The sequence below is a fragment of the Aythya marila genome (genome assembly GCF_965140915.1).
Source record: "Aythya marila genome assembly, chromosome: 9".
In the NCBI taxonomy this organism is placed as follows: domain Eukaryota; kingdom Metazoa; phylum Chordata; class Aves; order Anseriformes; family Anatidae; genus Aythya; species Aythya marila.
In genome coordinates, this window is record NC_139050.1 from 25,627,926 (window position 1) to 25,652,164 (window position 24,239).

The 24,239-nt window shown below is 40.9% G+C and overlaps 1 protein-coding gene across 1 annotated transcript in view; it reads right to left on the reverse strand.

Annotated features, from left to right (window-relative positions):
* Positions 1 to 328: 328 nt before the first annotated feature.
* Positions 329 to 24,239, reverse strand: part of ARHGEF26 (Rho guanine nucleotide exchange factor 26) — a 46,819-nt gene continuing 22,908 nt past the window's right edge. Inside the window, exons 6-14 of the mRNA XM_082767161.1 lie at positions 19,652 to 19,804; positions 19,020 to 19,149; positions 17,891 to 17,965; positions 16,345 to 16,434; positions 10,475 to 10,629; positions 6,082 to 6,291; positions 1,337 to 1,404; positions 780 to 884; positions 329 to 473 (exon numbers count right to left, since the gene is read on the reverse strand). Of these exons, the coding sequence (XP_082623287.1) occupies positions 331 to 473; positions 780 to 884; positions 1,337 to 1,404; positions 6,082 to 6,291; positions 10,475 to 10,629; positions 16,345 to 16,434; positions 17,891 to 17,965; positions 19,020 to 19,149; positions 19,652 to 19,804 (1,129 nt within the window). The 3' untranslated portion in view covers positions 329 to 330. The remainder of the gene's footprint in view (positions 474 to 779; positions 885 to 1,336; positions 1,405 to 6,081; positions 6,292 to 10,474; positions 10,630 to 16,344; positions 16,435 to 17,890; positions 17,966 to 19,019; positions 19,150 to 19,651; positions 19,805 to 24,239) is intronic.

Below are 24,239 nucleotides of genomic sequence, written 5' to 3' on the forward strand. Positions count from 1 at the left end.
AAAAGAGTGGCAGAAGAGTAAGCAAAGAGCAGGGATGAAGGAACTAAAGTTGAAAGGGAAATCTGAGGGGAAAAAAAAAAAGCAAAGCTGATCTCCAGTGCCTAAGAAACTACTTCTAGTTGAAATCTGCTACAGTTCAAGCCAGGCATCAGTTCAGAGCTCTCAAAATGCAAACCAAAACGGGCTATCTGAAACATCAGTGCTCTGTTACCAGATTTTACACATCTGTGACCCACGTCTTCCATGTGAGAGCTGTAGTGCATGCAGCCATTCCCCGCTGACAGCAGTTAGTGCAAATCCTCTAGTACAGTATGAAGAAGCAAAAACCATCTACACATTTGTTTCAAGTCCAAGTAAGCGTCCCATCCGCTCCATGTTCTTGTCGATCGTGGCACGACACGTGATTTCCTTAGCACACTCCATGGGAAACCAGCCTCTTTCACCATCCCGCAGTCGTTCCCCTTCATACCAGCCTGCAGGCGTGAACAGACAGGGAGCAACAAACCTCTTCAAGTAATTTTAAAGGCACTTTGTCAGAACTTCTGAGTCAGTGTCACCGCATTCATGATTTATCTATATAAGTTATGACTGGTGATGAGTTACTTTAAACAGCTGTTGCCTAAACAGAGGCTGTCCTTAGGAACTTGAGCCTAAATGCTCAAGTTTTTCCTGGAAGCTTAGCCTTTATTCATCATCTGGCCAACTCTATTAGGAAACAAATTCTTCTAGCTGGATTCATCTGCAGTGGTAAGAGAGGGTTGCTAACAATGCATACTCACCATCATTCACTTTTTGATAAACCAGAACAACATCAGCAACTTGGAGAGACAGCTCGTCTGACTGCTTTGCTGTGTAGGTTCTGATGATCTCTACCTGAGTCAAAGCTGGGGAAGAAAAAGAAAAGAAAGGCTGAATTACAATATTTCCATTTCAAATCTTCTATTCAAACGTGTATATAATTGATTTGAAGAAATCAGTGTGTCTTAGCACATGCCCTGCCCCACCCCACCCACCACGCAGGTGGCAGCAAATGCTGCAGATGGCTTCCCACCTGAGCAACCACACAAACTTGGGTTAAACACGAAGAAGGGAGCTTTGCTCTTGGTAACAGATTGAAACAACTGACCAGTGTTAATGAACGCAAACAGAAATAACTGGGCAAAACAAAACTCCTCAAAGAAGGAAGCGATGACAGCTTCATGTATATTAAAGTAACACAGCCCAGGAAAAGAAAGGTGACATTTTTAAGGATGTGTTTGCTCAAATCCCCGCTAAGGGGCAGTGCACTTCTATTCTCATGTCAGAGTGCTCAAAAATCTCAGTACTTGCAACTTACTCGTTCTGTCAGTCTTCTGCCCATCTCTGTCTTGCCCAAGCACCGTAATCCAGCGAGCTCTTTCACTTCTGCAAACAGCAAAAACAAAATTCAGTTTCCCAACTCATGCTCTTGAACAATGATCAAGACTACTCCCTTTTCAAGGTTCTGTATTTAAATTCTTCCTCTTATTGTGAAAGAAAAACTAAACATAACCTCCTTTCTCCTCCTCTCAAAACATGGCCAGGTGTGATACTACTTCTTGTAATAACACTCTTCAAACACAAACATTTTAAGCAAGTAGAAAAAATGCCTATACACACATGGTTCTTACTGGCATCACATCTTACATACCCTTATTTTAATTATTTTTTAAGTAATGCAGGTAAAGTTCTCTAAGTGTCTGAGACCAATACTTATGACTAATCTAAACAAAATTAAATAATCCACTTGAATTTTCTTCTTCAAAATTTTGTCTTTAGATAACTTGAGTTTTTAACAAAAAATAGTAACATCTGTCTTCTGCAGTTGTCCATTTTTTGAAAATCTGAAACCAGTGCTAAACTTGTGTTTCAACCACAGTAAGAAAACATATACAATTTTGCACAACCTTAATTTTGTTCTTATTTTTAGAAACATGTTATTTACAGATTCGTATTTTCCCATAACCAGTCTTAATAAGAAAATTACATTTCCTTTCAAACAACTCTTAAAAAATGGGATAATACCAGACTGCCTTCCTATCTAAATATGTGTTTCTTCATAAATCCACGTACACCAGATAGTTGGTGAACACAAAACAACTTTGCTCCCACTGAAGTCATCCTCTCTCCAGCAGGCAGTGTTAAGAGCATACGAAAAATCCAGTCCAAAAACCACGGCTCTCAGCCAGACTAGGGAATCACAGATTCACAGAATCGTCTAGGTTGGAAGTCACCTCAAGATCATCGAGTCCAACCTCTGACCAAAAAAGCCTTTGTCCTTCCATAGCTTTCTGTGTATTTTTTCAAGGGAATCGATGTTACTTGTGTAAACAGACAGACCGGGAGACAAACACAAAAAGATGCCAGCGCCAGTGGATCATCTAATGCTAAGTGACCCTGTAATTTAACCCTCCGCCTCCAGCAGCAGGCACAATTACAGCTGCTCCAGAGCTGTAATTCAGTGGGAACAGGCCACGAAAGACACATGAGGTTTGTGAGGAGCCTTCCCCTGATGCCACCCGCAGCTGCCGGCCGTGCCCCGCTGCTGGAGCTGTAATGCCACCGTAACGCTCCGGACCCTGCGCTTCTACTGCTGTACCTGGGAACCACGAGCCACACGAAGTGACACAACGCGATCAAACTGCGCTGGAAATCATAGTCAACACAAACATTTCACTTTGAACATGCATCGCTCCGATCAGCGAGCGCTCTGAAGCGTCCAGCTGGGCCCTCCTCCTGCCGCTGCCCTCCCCATCGCGCTCGCCTCAAGTTACAAAAAGTTGGGAGTGTCGGTGCCCTGAGCACACCACACACGGTAACGCTCTATTAAAAGTTTTCAAATCAAGGAGGTATTGTCAGAGACTTTTTCCCTTGAAAGACAATCTGCTGAACTGCTATTTCTATCACAAACCTTATATAGGCAAGCAGTAATATTCTGTAGAACAAAATGTCTTTTTATAAAAAGCCCAGACAACTAAAAATGTGCTTCATTTTTTTCCCAATAAAATCACATTTCCAAGCAAGTCTGAATCATCTGCTTACTTTATAATAAGATCTTTAATAGGAATCATTAATGATCTATAGTTTCTTTCAGAGTTATTCTAAACTTTGAAAGCAAACCTAAAACTGTAAGTTTTTCCAGGCTGGGATGCGTCTGGAGCGTTCTGTTTCATGTCTTGTGTCCCGCCCCCAGCCTCCGCGGAACAGATACCATCTTTCACTTCTGTGAAGGGCTGTGTGGATGTTAATGGCACCACACAGAAGCGATGGCCTCTCCGAGACTCGCACCCGAAAGAACAAGATGCTGCTTGTTGCCCTTTTCTAAAGCAGAGCACTCCAGCACTGCCCCAGGAGAACAAGGACCACCTCTATCCAGCGCAGCTCCCCAGCTTCCCCGCGGCAGTGCCAAACTCCTCCTCCATCCCATCCTGCAGTTTCCGCTCCCGCACCGTCCCCGCTGTGGTGCAGATTCACAAAGCTGCCCCGGGACAGCACCGCTCAGCACTGGACCCAACACACTCCGCTCAGTGTTTGCTGCCACCCGCAGTGGTAACTCCTGGAGAGACAGCTGCACATCCAAGCGCACTGCAGAAGGCAGGTGTACAGACTGCTTGCAACAACAGGACACTCATTGCTCTCCACTTTACTTCAGGCACTTACCCCTTAGCCCCAATGATTATTTGAGGGAAGTTCTTTGCTAACAGGCAAGTGAGGCAGGAAACCCACATCTCAACTTCCAGCACTCAGAAGAAAATATTAGAGAAGTATTTGACCTACCACGTACTTACGCTACAACAACCAACAGCGGTAACTCAGTCCCATTTGTAGTTCAAGTGGAAGCAGAACCACAGAGCATCCCGAGTTGGAAGGGACCCAACAAGGGTCACCGAGCCCAGCTCCTGGTCCACACAGGGCCACCCAAAGCCCCAACCACATCTCAGAGCGTTGTCATGTTTGTAGTATTTGGGTAACTAACCTTCATTGTCCACAGTCGTCTCTGGGATCTCAACAATGATCCAGAGACTTAGAGAAGCTCAAATGAAACTGCTCCAGAAACTGAGCACTTCACAATTTAAACTGGGAGTGTATGCAGGCAACGCAGGTCAGAAACGTTACGCAGAGAAGTTGAGGTATGCCACACACCAGTCACGTAGCTACAGAGGTATTGTGATGCTTAATAGAGACAGCACCTGAACACCAAGAGTGCCCAGACCCAGAGCTGTGCCAGGCAGGGGGCAGTCAGACCCTCTCCGTAAGCTCCAAAGACAGCCGGGTCCTGAGGGGCTGTGCCTGGGAGCCTCTGAACCTCGCACGGGAAAAACGCATCCAGGGCACGGTGAAAGGTTAATGGCAGCTACACTGCTTACTCTGTCTTTAAAGTAATTTTAAACTACATTACCCGCCACTAAAGCCTGAGGTCATCCTACTGTAAGAAGCAAATAGAACAATAATTAACTTTCACTAGATTTGGCTTAATTAGAATGAGCTAATTGTCTTGACGCTAAGTGAGGACTGCAAATGAGAGCGCTGACAGCCTGTAGTCTGCTCTTTGCCGGAATCAGAAGGGTTGCATTTTAAGCTCAGTTTGGAAAACACCACCTTTAATTTTGTACATACAAGCTTCTCCCCACGCTCCCCCCTCCAATCCCCCGTAAATCCCTGTCCTGCAGCCCTGGCATGTTTGCCTCACCAATAACCACCAGAAGGGATTCAGAAATCCAGCATTATTATTATCTTCAGCCTGGATTACCCTTCAGATACTCTGCTGTCTTCAGCAACATTACATGGACTTACACACCTTCCCTCTGATGAAAACCCTCTCCAACTAACATGCAACAAAAAGTCTTTACTGTTTAGGAATGGTCATGTCAGTTCTCCTTTTTTTTTTTTTTTTTTTTTTTGCAAAAATAAGAAGTGTTAAACCTAAGATTTTTGGTTCCTGTTTATGAGAAGCATTTTTATGCAAAGCTATCACAGATAATCTTTCAGCACCTTGAAGCAATGCACGACTGTAGCTCACTGTACCTTGCATCAACATGGACTCCCTCTGCATTACCTCAATGTATTTTTTTAGTTCCTTTTTTTGTTCCTTGCTGCATTACTTGGGGAAAAAACAGCACCACCAGCTTTGTACTTATCCATTTGGCTGCAGGTTTGGAAGAGCCAGCAAAATGCAGAAAGTCAGACGTGGCTTTGTGATGAGAACTCTATTTCAGACCACACCGTACAACATACAAGTGGAGCTTTGTCATCTTTCCTTTCTATTCTACCCTCTAATGGGCTCTCAATTTACTTATCCTAATGGTATTAATATAACACACTGCAAGGCATGGCCACGCCATTACTCACTGGCTAGGGAACTGGCAGTCTCTGAGGCAGAAGCACAGTTAATTCTTGGTCTGAAGACCTAAAACAATAGCACCTAGTAACAGATACTTCAGTTTACATAATTTTAGCATGTGTACTCAATTTGCTATTATCCCTACAACATGACATCAAGAAAATAGAATGACAGTAACATGACATGGACTTAAAACCCCTGAGCCCTCTCATGACAAGATTATCCATGAGAAACTGAACCAGGTTTGGAGAGGCTCTATTTTATTCCAGTAAATATTTATTCCTCTATCTAGGATCTTATACAAGCTGCACATTCTTCTTCTCTGCCAATCATTAAAAAAACAGAAAGGCTTGTCACTGTTACCTTGCCTAGCTTTGGAAGTGCACACTTAATGGAATAAAAACAGTGCAAATCACAGCAGTCAGCAGGTGGAACAACAAACTCTCCAGCGTTGCTGAACAGGACGCCAGCGTGGCCCGTGACAAATACGGGGTCATTTTTAATGTAATCCTTCCTCGGTCACTGCTGATCAGATATCATAGACTGCCTGCTTGCAAACTCTACTGTTCAGTTTTGTTTCACCTTCTTTTAAACTTTGCAAACAAAGAAAGGCTGGGCATTTCATACGACCTTTTTTTTGGGGGGGAGGGAGCTGGGAGAGCAACAACAACCTGTTGAGATGATCAGGTGAAAAATTACAGAAGTTATAACTATTTACTTACTGAGTGTCTGTTCCCAAGAGCATCTCCACCTTCTCTCCTGCGTGGTTACTGAGGACTGCCAACCTGAAGAGGTACACTGTAGCGCTCTGCCGCGAGTACAGCATAGCTGAAGTGTTCTTTACAGGAGAAGAGGTCAGGTCCTCACTGTCACACTGTTGTACCACAAGCTGATCCCTTAAAGAATAATCTGTGACGTTGTAACTCTCTTCACTGTAAAACAAAGGAGAAAAAGAAAAACACAAAATTAAAATGCTTAGTTTTCCACCAGGTGTGTGATTTCCCCTTCCTTGTTTGTTTTTAAGAAGTCAGTTCCGTTTTTAAACAACTTTTACGCAGCAATTGCTGCCTAGCCAAGGACAGAACCAGCAAAACCAGCTAGGGATGCTGAAGTCATTGGGATCCTGAACCTAAAAAGAAAGAAAAGTAGTCCATACATTTGCATAGTAAATAATGAATGCATTCCTAACTAATTAATCACCTGAGATAAACCTCTACAAATTCTTCTTATCTCCATTCAACAGAACAGCCTGCTTTGAACTACTGAGGAGCCTTTATCTTTCTACCCCTGTGCTCTCCGGGAGGCCCACAGACTTCTCCTGACCAGCAGCGCACGGGTACCGCTGGCTGAGGGCTGGAGGCACCGCAGTCAGAGCAAGCAGGTGGACGTAAATGGGGACGAAATCTTCCCACCAGGCAGTGCAGTAACAGGAGGGACATTTAACACATTTTTTAAAATGACAGTAATCAGCTAACACAGACGCGCTGACGTGCACCTTCAGTTTATGGCTGAACTTTTTGCCAAACTCTTATTTTGACTCAGAACACATAGCAACAGGGCTATTTTATATCCCCTCACAAGGAAGGCCTGCACATCTTGGAGGCACTTTTATGAAGACCAGACACGAGTTCTAGGCCACCTATTCTTTAACAGAAAGCATGTGGTGATTCTCCTTATTTCCCTTATCACATGTATATATATATTTAAAAAAAAAAAAAGCAGTAAATGTCCGTTATAAATCTTCAGCAATTTTTAATCACTTTTTTAACATGATTACTTTAGTTACAAAATCATTCCTGGCATCTTGGCTAAAATAGCATGTTTTTCAAGCAGCTGTGAACAGGTAACATTCCCAAGTAGCATTTAACCTTTGGGTGATTTCCAGTGTATGAGGTCCAGCTGCATTCCAATGTCAAGGCAATCTCAGGAGCTGACAAGCCATAGAGCCATGAAAACAGATGGGGTTCTAGCAGTGTCCTTAGGGGATATTATGGGAGAGAAGAGTATTCAATAAATGTATCCTCATACAAAAATATACATCTCTTTGCAATTCATCTGAAATCTTCTAAAAGATCTCAGGACGTTGCTGGTAGATGTTACGAATAGCTCAGTGAGCAGTGTTACTTTAGTTGGACACAACAGGTCTTCATTAATTCTGGAGCTCCCTTGAGCTCCGCAGCATGCAGAGCAAGCTCATAGGCAGCTCTGAGCATTACGATCCAGAACATGCAACCACCTCTTCAAAAGGGCGTGCTGGAAAAAAGGAAGAACCTGACTTTTGTAAAGTTTAGAGCTACCTATGTGTCCCCTTTTTAGCAGAGTATTGTTACAGTGTAAGCTTCCAGGTCTGCCTGAGGTATCAGGGAATCACCTCCTCTGTAGCCCAGTCTCCTCTTCCCCGAGGGCAGTTGCAAAATGCCCGCTATGGAAGCTCCACCACGCCTGACAGCAGGCAAATGGGTATCTGAACCCAGCAGTTACGCTCATCAGCCACACCGGGGATGGATGATACTTTTATCTGTGGTTTGGGATTTAGAAGAGGAAAGCTGAAAGTTCATTCTGAAGGGAATAGGTACAAACCTAAAAGCAGTATGCATAAAGTAAATAACCCATATTTTAATAAGGCGCTACTGTCACCGTACTCTGCAATGTGAAAGCATTTTTTCACTAGCTCAAGCAAAAGCAAGTTTCCCAAAGGTGACACAAATAACAATAATTGTAGTGTAGTCCATGTGAATCATGAGACAGACAGAAAGAACTCTCAAGATGTGAGTTATATTGCCTGCTACTCCTCGTGTCAGAATATTACCTTCAGTGTCCATTAAAAAGGAAGAGATTGTGGTAGCTAAATGCCACTTAACCTACTGAATGGGGCAGAGAACACAGCACAACCTTGCAATTTCAACAAAAAGGTGAAATTGTAGCTGAGGAAGATTATGATTAATAAAGCATCATTAAAGTTAAAGCGTAAGACCTCTGGAGAACTGTAAGTATACAACACACCCTTTATCTTTTTCGTAGCTAAAATGTCGTAATTCTCATTATAAAAAGGTTTTGGGAACCCTTGCTCACTCAGTATTCAAAATGCAGTTCTCGCAGCGGTGATTCTGACGCATGGGAATCGTTCCTGAAAGCAGCCCGTGAGCAGGGATGCGCCGAGCCTCGCTGCACTGGGGCTGCTGACCCTTGCTGGCTGCGGGCCGGGCAGGCAGCGCCGGGCCCCGAGGAGCTGGGAGGCACAGCGAGGAGCTGGGAGGCACAGCGAGGAGCTGGGAGGCACAGCGAGGAGCTGGGAGGCACAGCGAGGAGCTGGGAGGCACAGCGTGCTGCTTCGACTTATACGGCAAACTGCTCCCCGGGACGGCCGGGGATTCACTTTGGGAGAAAGGATTAAGCAGCGTGACTGCAGCACTAAGTAATTAGTATTTTTAGCACAGTCGAGTGATTTTTTGTGTGTGCAATGCTAAGAATCTTTTGAGAAAGCAACTCCTCGGCTAAAACACAAGCATAGAAAGCTCAACTGTCAACAAGTGTTGCTGTCCATTGCCGTGGTGTCCACAGCAACGCTGTGGGCAGGAGAACAGATCACCAAAAGCTCAAATATTATGAATAAGCTTACCCACTCAGGTCAAGTGTAAGCTTCGTGCTCGGAATATTTGGGATGTTCATACAAACCAATCCTTTTCCATCCTACCTAATTTGCTTGGGGGTGTTCTTCAGGTGAACAGATAAATCTGATCATTAACATCAAGTTTTCCTTAATTTTGGCTTCTGGGCCCAGTTATGACATTTCAGTTCCAACAGCTGGAAATTATTATAAATCCAAAGTTTGAATAAAATATGTTGCTATAAAAATCTGTTTTATAATCTGGACAAGAAGCCATCACATAGGAAACCAATAAACACTGTAACAACACAGATAATAGCTTTTCATTGTTTTCCTAACTCAGACATTTACTTAGCTACCAACACAGCAATACGTTGAGAGCCATCCCGTGAGAAAACAAACGCGCAGTTTAAAAACATGAGGCATAACTCTGATCTGCTGCCAGGGATTTAGCAAGGGACTTTCAAAGAAACATTGCAGCGTGAACTTTGATAAACACTGAATCTCAGAAATGTGCTCCCAGCATTACGATAGCTGGGGAAAACTCTATTCGCCTTTCTGCTCATCTGCATAAAAATTCTTTGATTTAAATATATTTTTCCTTCGTTTTTATCTTTCTATTTGCTTGAATAGTCACATTCTCTTCCCAGATTTAATATTCTATCTCATTCCTCAATTTCTGATTTAAATTAAGAAGTTTCACAGAATGCTATCTTTTAAAAATAGCTGGTATTTGGTTCAACTGATCAATTCAAATGCAAAACTATTCTTCAAAATGGTTTTCAGCCTCAGGAAGAAAGTTTATCTATCAAGTATTATTTAACAGCAATAGCAGAGGATATCAATTCCGTTAAATGATTTTAAGCGTCCGCTCGAATCTAGAGATAAAATAGAAGTGGAGACTACTAGAAGCGATTTCCCATCAATCTCTCTCAAGAGCAATCCAACATGGTAAAGCACAGAAGGGAAAGAATATCACTTTACCCTCCCACAAAAAATCTCCCTTTCTTAAGGCACCAAGGATGACCTTTTAAATTTGTTTGACAAGTCAGAATTTCAATCGAGTTTGCAAAAACTAAATCCCATTTAACAAGCAGTTACTTGTAATTTCTAAATGCAGTCTGATGGAGCAATGTTAGAAACTCAAATACCTTCATAACTCATTTACTTTCTCAGACACAGTGTATTGAAACATACAAAATGTTTCACAAATTTTGAATGTAATTAACACAAGTTTAATCCGTATTTCCTCCCATTTTATGCTGCAAATGTACCAGATCTCTTTGAATCTCATTCATTCTTTCAAAAAAGCAGATGGCTAGCAAACATGCAAAAATGCTGCGGATGCAATAAAGTTCGGCTTTGCAAAGCCAGGAAGTTTTGGCTCTCATTTCCCGTGTGGTGAGGCACGCACAAAAGGCATGAAAATTTAAAAGATAACTTAGATGCTCTCTTCGTGACGCAAGGAGTTGAACAGAAAGACGATTTTACATTGGTGAAGCTCTTACCTCTTCTTCTTGGTGATAATGAGGACATCGTTAAAAAGGAAAAAGTACACCTGCTGTTTAGAAGTCCTTTTAGAAAAAAGTCCAGTGTCTTCTACGTATGCTGTTAATTCACCCCTTTTCACAAGCCATCGTGAAGAAGAAACCAATGGAAATGGCTACAAAGAAAAAAATAATATTTTAATCTTGTATAAGTAGAATTAAAAAAAAAAAATCAAGTAACAGTCTGAAATATTTGGAAAAACTGCTCAGATAAACTCAGAGCTCAGGGATTATGAGTACAAGCACAAAACAGGGATTCCAATGCTTAAGGTGTCTTTATCATTCATATAACCCACAAGTAATAGCCTGCAAATACTTGAAAATTGCTCATGTTCATGACCTAGTTACTCATCTAAGACAAAAATGAACAGACTTGACTGGTCATATGCTTCAGGATGGACCAAACTACATGAGATCTCCAAAGGAGATTAAAATTACTGTCTCTGGGAATTATTTCAGCTTTCATAGAGAAAGCAATCATTCTTTGAACACTTGATTTTTTCTCACAGCTTTTCTGCATAAACAGTTGGAAGGAAAAGCTTCAGCACTTCATCTCAAACACATGGGCTACAGCATCTTACACTGCCTTTCAGCACATTTCTAAAGTCAGTTAAAATGATGCTGTAACATGCCTAAACAATACAGTTTGTTCGTGTCATCATAAATCTACCAATGGTATGAAAAATGTCTGAATCTACAGGACCTTAAGGTATCCACTTATGAAAGGCCATATGAAATAAGTGTCCTTCCTGAGGATGAATTTCATCTTTTCCTTTCTCTGCTCCCATTCCGTCAGGAAGGTACCTGTACATGACCACAACCCCTTTGTAACTTGCTGCTGCAGCTGCAGGGGCAGGCAGGCTGGGCTGCTCCTGGCATGCTGCTGTAACGAGGTACACGTCAGCACCCTCTCAGGCCAGCCTTGATAACTCACTGTGTGTGTACAAACAGGCAGGCTTGCACAAACCTTCAGCCCTCAATTTATGAGAAGAGAATCACCCTCCCAAGGCACTCAGCGCGCAGAATAACCTGTTTCTTCCTTTGATAGCAGGAAGTTTTCCAAGTGCTTCCTGTTCTCATTAGCAGCTCCTGAAATACTGTACAATTACCAGTCCGCTGCCATAGCTTTATCAGAGATGGATAACCAAAGATATCGTAAGCTCCTCTTTATCTAGCTGATGTAACTGAACTCTAAAAGTCCTCTGGAGCCAGGAGCTCTATTTCTCTCTGGGTTAGGGTGAGGACCAACATCTCAAGTAGGTGAATCAAGCCAAAGAGGATAATAGCTGTCTAATGTAAAGGCCAGGCTTTATTAATCCAAACTATTCCCAACTGCTGGAGAAGTAGATACCACAGAAGGACCTTTTGTTTCTCTGGGTCATGAACGTGAATGGAGATGCGAGCCTGCATGTCCCGTCATAGAGAACAGATCCTCTCTGAAGCCGTACGTTGACGTGATGCCTGGAAGACAAAGGTCCCTTGCAGTGCTGCCAGCACTGCAACATCTCCCAGGGGCCAAGATTCCTCCGTCAGTGATCTCACTGACAGTTGTTAGCACTGAGCTGACCAGAGCTAGTACGTGGGTTCATACAGGTTTCAGTGCCACACAGAGGAAAGGTTTCTTCTATGCTTAGAACAGTGGCTGTTGATAAAGGTACCCCTTCCTAAGTCCCACCTGTCATCTCTGGGATGACCTATTTCAGTCCTAATTTCAAAACTGAAGATGTTGACAATGTTGTGTCTATGCACCTCCAGGTACAGCATGCGTGCTGGATGGAGCACCTGAAGATGTCTGGCACCAAAACAGAAGACTCACGGGGTGACTTCTGCAGGCGAAGCCCAAGCTGCACGTCCTGTACCTTGCAAACCCTCCAACAGCAGGTCCACACTGCCCCTGGAGAAGAGGCATCCACTTTGCCCGTGTTTATTAATGTTTGTACCTAAAACCCACTGCAGTGAAAGGGCACTTAACTGTTAACTTATGTACATTTTTCTTTACCCCATGCGAAATAATCAAATTTTTGTTTCTACTTTACACATAACAGGCTTTCAGCTTATCAAAAACATGTACTTTCTCTGCTGTTGCTCAAATTCGTTATGTCTGTAATGATTAGACTAACGAAGACAACTGCTTCTTTTCCATTTAAAATATCTTTCATGTGCTTGTATAAGTACTTCTTCATTCAGCTTGTCAGCTGTCTTCATCATTCTGCTCAGATTGTCTTTTTGTATCTAATCACTCAGCTGCCCTTTAGTGAACTAATTCAGCTTGTCAATACTCGCCCTGGAGCACGATGCCAAAACCAAACCGGTGCTTTGACTGCGATTGTGTGGTTGGAACAAAACTTTAACCTCCCTAATTTTATGCGCGGCCATCCCCTTGGTTGTGAATTTTGAGGAATGATTTTGTAGTGACTTTGAAATGGTACATGATAAAGAAATAATTCAAAAGATCTTATTTTATTTATTTAATTATTTAGCACCATGCAGTACCACACTCAGCACAAAAAGCAGGACCAAGCTCCTGGAAGCCTGTTCCTTGTGCTTTCTGTTAGGAGACAGCACATGAATGACGGATGAACATTGCTCAAAATGGCAAAATTACAGACAAAATACCTGTACTGAGTTTTGGTCAAATTCCCTTTAGATACTTCTTCCCAATTAACTTCAGATCACACATTCTGTTTTGATTTATGCAACTTTTTTGCACGTTTCTGGTTTTGTATTAGCCATTAGTTTACCAACTGCATTTTCTACTGTATTCTCCAGTCTAGAAATGCAGAACTGTGTTTCAAATCCATATTTCCTAAATAGATTTTTATCCAAGTCTCTGTTATGAGTTAGAGTAGAACAATCTGGTTACAAATCTCTTTAATTTCATTAACTGACACCGTCACTTATCTTGTATCAGCGGCTAACATCAATCCAACATTATTACTTTCTCCAGGGATTGTACCATAGCATTTTTCTTATGGATGGTCATTTTATTAATACACATTATTAAACCACACAGGTTACAAAAGGCCAATTCAGCTCGGTACCCATATGTGGCAATCAGAACTCCCAAATTCCATGATTGAAATCTAAGTAATTTCTGAAGTTTTATATAAACAGTCTGCTTTTTTTTTTCCTCCCCTTTTTATTAAAAAAAAAAAAAAAAAAAAAAAAAAGGTCTTACTCTGAATCTAAACTCTACTGGTATGAAAATCAATTCTTGAAACAAAACAGCTCCAGATATTTACACTTTCTGAATTGCAGTAATGGTTCCAAGTGATGGTACGTGAACGCAAAACATTGGGCCATAGCCCTAAGGTTACACCATCACAGTTCTTGTGACTTTACAAATTGAAACATTGGGCTAGATGGTCCTTGAACATAGAAAATACAGAAGAGTTTGGTTCTTGAACTCAAATGCCTGTTTGCAGAAAAAAAGCTTTTCTGGTGCTAAAGTTGAAAATTTTAAGAATAAAACCTTTTGAATCTTAATTAAAAGAAATTCTACAGATGAGCTGTTTACAAAAATGACCTACATTTAGTAGCTTCTCTTGTAACTCCTATGTAATTGCTCTACAGTCACACCTAACAAAATAAAACATCCCAAAACACCAGATGAGGAAAGAACAGAATGAGTTTACCTAATTCATAATGGTTATAAAGCAGCATTATAACACCATGATGATGGTATTGCAGACAAAAACTTCTTCACGATTTTCTATGAGCGTGAACTAAAAATCCCTTTAATCTCTACTCCAAATGAGTTCATTTTCCTAACTGACTATATTCCAGAGGCACCTTATTTTTTCTTTAATATTAATTTTCCTGCAATTACCAAAAGAGTACAACACGTATATCACCACCTTTTTATATAAAATAAGCCATTAGAACATAAAATGTACTGAGACTTGGCCAAAGCAGTTTGGCAAGCACTCCAGCTGGCAAGCTCTCAAACCACAGATAAGGTCTAAAACCACTAAGTGGTTATATTTAAGATGCACAGAGGAGAGAAGAAAAAAAAAAAAAAACTTGCATAAAGAATACAGAAAAGAAAATAAAGTTGCTATTATTCCCATGAAACTAGCGAGAGTTGCTAGTCACAGCACGTCCACGGGAAGAATTATACAGGGCCTCTTGCTTCTGCATCCTCTTCCAATGGGGAAAGTAACAGACTACAAATCCTTTAAGGAACTCAATACATTTTAAAACTGTCAGGTACTTCTGTAGATTTGAAAATTATGAATGAATGAGGGGAGAAGGTCACCCAAAGTTTTCAGGCTATCCAAAACTCCACTTCAGAATATCCCAAATACCTGACACTATTATCCAGCCTCGTTAGCAAATGTAGTGATGTCACTTGTTAATGAGAGTTTATTTTATTGCTGTTGCTTTAAGTAACTATTATTATTCTCAGTTTTTAGTCAAAGCATGTACATAAAAATCCTTTGGACAAGTTGGAAACAGGATTTCCTCAGAGCAAGACTGAGGAAGATCCTTTAATAACTGTCTTTTCAAAAAACATAAACCTCTGCTTACTTCAAATACAATGATGATAATTCATTCATCATTCAGATATTCTGTGTTTGAACAGGAGCATTCCAGCGGAAGACTACAACATTCATTTTGAAAACTAAGACAGTATAGAATTCAATTTCATCTGCATATACAAATATGCTTGCTATTCTTGTGGTTGAAAAGTAAGCTAAGAAGTTACCTGCACTGGTTTAATACAGGACGCTTAGCTGTTACTACTTCAAAGCCCTGCCTGCACCGTCGCACAGACACAGGCAGCTTTAAGTACAACCATACTCTGCACTAGCAAAACAAAATTTGCTGACAAATGACAAAAACAAACTGCATTAGCAAAGTTTATCTTAAGTAATTTCACCTACGCCAAAGTCTGCTGTTGCACAGCCTGCTCTTCCGGGCTGGCACCTCACTCTTTGTTTGCATATCCTACGCTGCCAGAAGTGCTGCCGTAGCTGAATTCGGTAACTCCTGCCCGCAGGTGTGACCAAGGAGCAGGCACACAAACCTACCAGGAAACCCAGCTGGGCTGATTTATTTCACACCTGCCTTCTTGAATTCAGCAGCATGCAGCACACACCACTGTCTTCCTGATTTCTATCACCTCCCAATTAAAGGGGAACTCGTGGAAGTGACATGTTTTTACAGCAGAACTACCAGAATCTTGTACAAATACATCGTAATTTAAAGAAACACATCTTGGGGTGGCTGGAACCACACCTTGTTTTTGATATCACGCTGCTGTAATCCAGACAGTCACACAGTTGGGATCATCTCATTGTCAAGTAGTAGGTCAGCCTCTCTTTTAATGGTAAAAACTTGACAGCAATTTTTCTAGCGCATCAAAGCCAGCTCACACTCACTCCATGGAGTTAATTCATCTTACAGCTTGACAGAAATAGTGTGCTGAATCTCACTCATGATGTTTTCAGAAAATAAAATGCTAGGGTGCTAAGATTTGGTCAATTTTTATTGTTTTATTTCAGCTGCAATAGTTAAATAGTCCCTTTCATTCTTATTAAAAAATAAGTTTCCTATACTCTTTCCCTGAAAAGCCTCAACCTGAAGCTTAATCAACCTTGGTTAAGACACAACAGTCCTCAGTTACCCTCTGAGTTTCCAAAGCTTCAGCTACCCCACAATATGAACTTGACTTCCTTGACTGAAAGTCATGCCAGCACATACAGCCTATGCTAATGTACTTTATGCTGGCAATGAAGCTATCAAAATTTAACACGTAGTCAAAGCCATAGCATGTGGTCAAAGCTATTCGTATGCTAAATGGTTTACCATCAGAAATAGCAGCATACCTTGATTTTAAATTCCAGCTGGGAGTTAATTGTGTACATCATTTCTGTCCTTTCCATCTTCCGAGCACCTTCATTGCACAAACGCACCAACTAGAAACAAGACACGTATTTAGCACATTTAATGTACTCAAGACTTGTAACACTAATTCTTGCTCCTTTATAAAATACACATCTGTGGAAGCGTAAAATTTATAAAGCACCTGACATTTTCCTGTTCAGCCACAGCCATGATGTTTTCAAGACCAGACTGAATGCATCTCTGAGTGACCCGTTCAGACCCAACAGCTGGTTCTGCTTTGAGAAAGAGGCTGGGCTGGATGACACCCTGAGGTCCCTTTCAACCTGGATTACCCAACACTATAATAACTATTTATTCTTCAGCAAAGCCCAGGTGGTACAAAGTTACAGCCAGACAATCTGACTGAAAAGGGTTATACTCTCTGATCCAAGTTAATGATCAGCCCCACAAAAACCAACATTCTGGGCTGACAAATCCATGTTGCAGGCTGCCCTGTCCACCACACACCTGCAACTCATTTAGAGAAGAAAGTCCCAACACAAACATTGCAGCACCACCTTGTTAAACTAAGGCAAACAGTATCTTTGAGAAAGTTTCATTGCAGCTGACCTTTAGAACGCAGTCTTAAAGCATCCTGCAGTCTGTCAGAAGTCTGCGCATGGGAGGAAGAGGAGTGTACAACAACAGGGCTAAGGACAGGCAGGAAAATGCATTCCCCTTAACCTCACAAACATCATGCAGCATTTCCCAACCATTAATAAGCCTTTTCTCCTTTCATAATCAAACACTTCACAAATCATATATAGCTTCTACAGAAAAAAAAATAATGATTGTTTTGGCAGCAGTATAGTGTTCCTGAATTTAGGGTATTTTCCTAAGTAACAGGCAAAAATTTCGCAATAAAACCAATCCCTAGTGGTCTTTCTTAAATAAGACAACTTAGTTTTTATCTTTCACTGCTCTTCCCTTACATAAGGAATGTTCAAAGCCCAAGGCACTGTCTAGCCCCAACATGTAGGGAAAGGTTTTGTTTTGTTTAAATAAAGAGTATCCAATACAACACATTTAATGACAGTTTATGATGAGCTGCAGCTTCTGAAATTCTGAGATCTCGGAGGCATAAACCAGACAGTTCTTAGATCCTTAAATTTTCTTTTCAAACCACAACATTCTGTTTTACAGTCTTCTATTTCCAGAATATATATATATATGCATATACATATACATATTGTATGTGTGTGTGAATATGAATTGATGAACTAGAATTTCCCCATTTGAAAAGGAGAATCTGCTCAGTTTCACATAAAATGGAACTGGAATTTATTCTGAAAGTCCTGATGTATTTTACAATCTATGCAAGGAAATGGACTTCTGCTCTTCTTCTGTCATTGATTCTGATGATTACACAGTAAGACAAGAACAACTGAACAACTGAGTGCAGCAGATATCATTAACTAGCAATAAAAGCAGAAAGCATGGCTTTCTTAGTTTCAGACTTTTTTTTCCCTCTGTACCATCAGGACATACCTTGCTCACTTCTTTCAGAGCTTGCTTGCAGTTCTCGTATTTTGGTGAATCTTTAGGAGTTTTCTGGCAAATAGTCTGAAATAAAATATCAGTTACTTCAGAGGACTGAGAAGCACAAATCGTAACAAATACAGAATTTTACAAACGTATTAATGGAAATCAAAGAGGTGAAGTCCCAGCTGTGTACTGGGATAGATGAGAGAACACTAGGTCACTTCTCCAGAGGCCTTGGTGACACTAAGGAAAGCCTCTCTTGAGAACTTTTTGGAGGAGTGTGATGTTTTCCATCTCTGGCCAGTCTTCATCTGTGGCAATATAGTGGAAGAGGGAGGCCATATCCTTCCAGAAAAGAGAAAGGCTCTGCACTCTCCACTCTACCTTTATGCAAACTACAGTGAAAACCCATTGCAGCTGTACACAAATAGGTTCTTCCAATTTTAAATACTTTAAGCTTTTTCTGGAAGTCAAAATATCCACTTATGTGCAACTGTACAAGCAATAAGAAAACTGTACCAGACTACTCTGTTTGACCTCTTTGTAGGAGGTAATCATTTCCAAAGGATTAAATGAGAAGGCTACACACACTATTATGTGTACCATGATAAAAGATAAATAACCATATTATTAAAAAAAAAAAAAAAAAAAAGGCTGCTGCAGCATATGTAAACACTGGAAAGTAAAGATGAGTAAATCTGATCTATAACTTACACGTGAGAGACTGAGTTTATTTTCATGACTTGGAGGTAAAAATGAATTCCTATCTATAGGAATTATAGATAATACAATAAGTAAGCATTTATTGCAAAAGGATCCTTATCTAATCTATATGCTAGGAAGTCTTGTTTTTTTTAAACTGTAAGGTTTAATTTTAATCCTAACACTGTGCATTTTCTGTGCTAGGTTCTTCCTTGTCTTCTGAATCAATTATTTTTATCCTTTACAAACCTTTTGATTAGAACTTGTAAACTTTTAATTTCTGACTGCACAAGCGAGCATATGCTACTGTTCATGGTCAACAGACAAGTCAGTATCTACAGCCTTCTCTGGAATGAACTGGGAATTGAATGCAAGAGTGCTAACATTCAAAAAATATGCATAAAGGAAAAAATAGAAAAATAACTGTTCTCACATCCATTAATAAGGGAAGACGAGTTACTCTCTGCATGGGAAGAATGAGGAAAGAGATCATTGGTAAATTCCTGCAGTCTTCATGGGACTCAATCCGTGATAACACCTCTTTAAATGCTGGATTTGTAGCTCTGGTAGGAAAAAGAAGGAGGGAGTTAAACAGAATGTTTTACCAAAGAATTGTGAAAATTGCTAGACTATTAATAAAACATTTTAATAGCAAGGAAAGTACAGCTTGAAAGATTCGTATCACTTAAGCCTTCAGCTTTATTTATTTAGATATGCAAGACCAGCATCAACATTTAGGTATCTCCTCCCACAGATGAACATGAGTGCAAACAGACTCATATGTAACATGCAAGTAAACCATGGCTTTGACAAATCTATAAAGAGAAAATTTATCAAAGAAAAGGGAACATAACACAGGGCAACAAATAGGATTGGACTATGCAGCCAGGCATATTTTCACTCTCAATTACTTCAAAGGAACTTGTGCATGAAGAAAAGCTAAGCATGTAAGTACATGCTTTGCTGTAAGCCATAGGTTTTGCACCAAATACCATAGCCTTTGACTCCAGCTACAAAGGGGGGGGGGGGGGGTGATTTTGCAGTCATTTTAAAATTAGCTCTTACAGCAATTTCTGAAGCGTTCGTTGCTGATAGACTTCATTAGTGCAGTATTTTACATACGGATCAAACGTTGAAGCACTATGCTTTTCCACTATATCACTAATATCATCAATAAAGATGTTGTTCTGATGTCTTGCTTCAAGTTCTTTGAAGAACCTGTGAAAAAATGCAAAGAAATTACTCATTCTACCCCAAAATAGTAGACTTTTCTTGCAACATTTTATACTTCACCTGATACAACCCATGGCTTTTATTACCTAATGACAATTTGAATGGTTTGTTTGAGGGTGAGATCATTCCTCCTTTTGGCAAAAGAGTGTGGGAAGTCTTTATATTATACATGTCAAAGGGTGGTGGTGTCACCTGGCAGAGCTCAGCAAAAGCAATGCTGGCAAATTACTTCCCATACTCTAGCTGCCAAAACCGAAAAAAGCCTTACTGGTCTGGTTGGACTGGAATTTCCAGAAACAGGGTTGAAAAGAAATGGAACAACTCCAAGCACAACATTAACACAGCACTTCCTCTTGTAATAAGGGAAGTGCAATACCAGAAATGTTCAAGCAAACAAAGTTAAGTGTGAACTGTTAAACTAGAGACAAAAACACACAGCAGGCTGAGCTTAAACAAGGTAGTCATGTACCATCAACTTTGATCCACCAATAAAACCAAACACAGACTGGGAACAGTGAAAAGAGAAACAGAAACTAAAATCCTCTTCTCTGTTGTTTGTCTTCTGCTCCATACCGAGTCCCTTTGGCCTCTGAAAGCTTCTCACTCATTCTTGCCCTTCTAATTTTACCAGGAAACAAATGCCTTTATTTCAATGCTGCTTATTAGAAACACTTTGACTCTCTGGGGGTGTAAGAGCTCAAATTGGCATTAGAGCTGTTGCAGGTCATTAAAATTACTTGCACTAAGTCTGACATCAGTGCAATCGCTAAAAAAAAAAAAAAAAAAAAAAAAGTTGCTGAAAAATCTCTCTGATATCAGTCTTGTCTGAAGCCTTTACAAGATGCTTCACTAGAAGTATCCCAAACTCACTAGGGAAAACCAGCTAACAAAAACCTGCCACATAACACAGCAAAATAAAGGAGATACTTGGAACACACGATCTCGCATTAAGCTAAAATATTTTGAAACATTTTTGTTTTAACCCTTTATCACATTTTCTCTTTACTAACACTGGTTGTTTAGCAACACAGGTTCACTAAATTTTTGTCCAGCGGGCTTAGAAAAAGACTGAACTGAATGATTACCAGATTCCCAAATGGTCAGTCACACAATCAAACAAATATCTTTTTTTTGTTTGTTTCTTTTGTGGGTGTTTTGTTTTATTTTTCCTGACACACGCACTGCAGATTTATGGACTGATCCTTATGTATTGTCATTTAATGACAACCTGGACATTGCCTGCAAAGAGATATGACGCTGTCTGCTCTGGTTTATGGCTTTCTCCTCCCTTTTCCACTTAAAGAGGTACAGCAGTGTTTTTAATAGCACTGCCACTTTTGGAAGGCATAGTCCTGCAGAATCCTACCCTCCACCCATTTCATTTCAAAGCATGAGCTGTTTCAAGTTGTCACTAACTTGCAATACGCTACGTGCTTTTGTAGTGCCTAAGAGAGCAGTCCTAACTGGCAGAGGATACCAGCTGCAGTGAGATCTCTCCTGCAATCCATGGACAGGGACTGCAAGCTAACAGTCAGCTTCAAATTTCCACCCAGCCTACAATTTCCCATGAACCACAATAGTCAGATCTCAACAGCTGACCACCATGAGCTGCAGACGACTGGAATTCATTTCCACTCTGCTCAGACATGTTTATAGCTGGAAGAATTTCGTCGCACACTGCCAGCTTTACTTTGCTCAGGAAATACAGCATTTCTCCCTCCTGTACGCATGGCACACTGACAAAGTGTTTGACCATGCTGGACCAAGAACCTACACTTTTAAAATTTATCTGGCTCTTCATCAATGACATCAGTCACAGTCATTTTAGGGAACAGTACAAGTCTTGCACACTAGGAGATACTAAAAAGAAAAAAGAAAAAAAAACAGGCCAGAGAGAAGCAGCGTAGCCAAGTCCCATCCCCCCAGAACACATTATGAGAACTATTAACTCTGGAAATCATGCGTAGAAGTTTGATTCAAAGGTTATCTTTTTGGGCATCCAAACATGGAAAAACAGACACATAAAACCTTTTACTTAAAAGGTTAGGACTGACTCTTTCATAAAGATTTGTACTGAACAATTTAGTGTCAACTTAACCAACTACAAATTAATCGTACTCTGTGATTTTTATTTTTTGCTTAGGACCAGAAAAATCTGTTTCAAGCGTTTGTTTCTGTTAAATACAGAACTTTTCTGGTTAGATCCAATTAAGTGAAAGTCAAACAGAATCAGAGATTTCCTCTGTCCTGCCTGCGTTGTTTAGAAGAAATGTCCAAGTTGAAATACCCTCAAACTCTTCCTCTCCTGACGACTACGTGCCAAATTTAGAAATACAGATGCAATTAATTTCCTGTTTGTTTCTCTTTCTAGTTCAAGATCTAGAAACACTGAAGCACACACCAGTACCGGAGTTTGTCCTGTCCCTACGACAGGAGCTTCCCCCTCAGCGATCTGGAGGCTTGAGGTAAGGCTCTGCCCCTGTCTTCCAGCAGATGTTAAGAAGCTGGTGATCATCACGTGGAGCAACATCCTAATACTTGCTCAGGCAGTTTTCTTAAGCTAGCTTTTCCTACTCTTAGGCAGAGATTAAAGCAGTGCCAGGTATCCACAACTTCCTTAAAAGCCCTAGTTAATTCAGCTGCGAGCACAGCCGTGTAAGTACAAGACTGCCTATTATTCCACACAAATCACCTTTGTAATTCACCCTGTCCACGTCCCTCTGCACAGCCTCCATACCTTGCTGAAATCTCAGGTAAAAACGTAGTCTCCCTGACACATCACTGTCCAGTAACAGAAAAAAAGTCACTGGAGTGAAATCAAACTGCAATTCCTCTTCTTCCACTTAGAGAGGAGCAATGATCAATTTCAAAAACAACGATCAATTTCAAAGAATTTCAGGTAATGGTAATAAAAATTTCCAATTTTTGCTTCTGCAAATGTGGATCTTCTCATCAGTGACAGATACTTAGCATCCACATCACAGATTAATTATTCAGAGAGAAGAATTTTGAATAGCAAAAAATGGAAAAATTACAGCCTTATTTCCATAGCATTTTCATGATGAAACACAATCAGAGCTTTTAGAAACAAAATGGCTGAAAAGGAGAGTAATTAAAGTGAGGGACTGCATCCACAGGTGTTTGAAATGAATCAGTTTGTGGGATTGCCACAACCTAAATAATGGAAAACAGTATGTATAGAGACATATTTATAAACCCCAAAGACTGCAAAGCTAACAGCCCACAAAAATGCCTTTTATCAGGCAATATCCACCAAGCACGTAAAAGGCCAAAGAACAACAAAAAGATCCTGCCAACCTATTTTTCATTCTGCAGCAAGCGAACAACTTGCAGCAGGCCTACCCATGAGTAACTGTACTAATGGTAATCCTCTTGCCTCTTCAACTATTTACAGTATTCTGGCAGAAATCCAGAGCAATAAAAACGCCATGGCAACCCTGTCAATATATTCTGTTATAGGGAGATTCCTGAGATAGCAGTGAAGTGCTCATAGCATCTCATTCAATGGTACGCATTTTAAGAAAAACTATTCAATCAATTAATACCCACTGACAAATGAGCCCACAAAGAACACGCTGTGGCACTAGAAATGTAAATCTTTTTAATAAATTACGAAGACATCACAACAAGAGTCCTCATTTTAAAAACCTTTCCCATGCTGGACAAAGTCGGGCTCCCTGTCCTCAGAAGCAGCAGTGTGTATCTGCATGGCCCTGGGCCTGAAGAGTCAGCCGCTCGTTTACCACAGAACAAAATGATTTCTTTGATGTCACAAACAAAGAATTTATATGTCTTTTTGTGAAACTTTCTAACCACAGGAATGAAGCTGTTCCCATGTAACACTTGCTAAAATGGCACTGCTAACACACACAGCAAGCGAAGGCCTGGGAGAGCAGAGAAGAGAGACCAGGCAGGCGATCCTCGGGCTCTAAGCACCTGGGTTGTCACCTGCAATCCCCAGCTGGACAACATCCACCACCAGTACTCACAACTACTGCCTCTGTTGCCATAAGCAAGCAAGCTAACCAGTCCTTAAATTCGGGAAGAAACATTTGTTAATATAAAAACATGAACTGTACAGAAACATAAATTAACCGCTGCTTAGTCTGCAGGGAAGTGCCTCAGCCAGGGAACTCCACCACAGCCTGGAGGTGACGGTGATGTAGGGAGTGCCCAGGAGACTCTGCAGAGGAAGGTCTGGGATCTGTCACTGTCACCTCCCCATCGACCCAGCCACCCTCCTGCCCAGAGCACAGCGTTGGCCTGCACCGGAGGGAGACCACAAACGCTTCCAGGTTTACGTTCCTCACAAGGGTGCCCATGCTGAGCTGGTGACAGGCTAACTCAGAGCTGGCAGAGAGGGGGTCTGAGGTGCATGGTGCCAGGCAGTGCCGCTCTC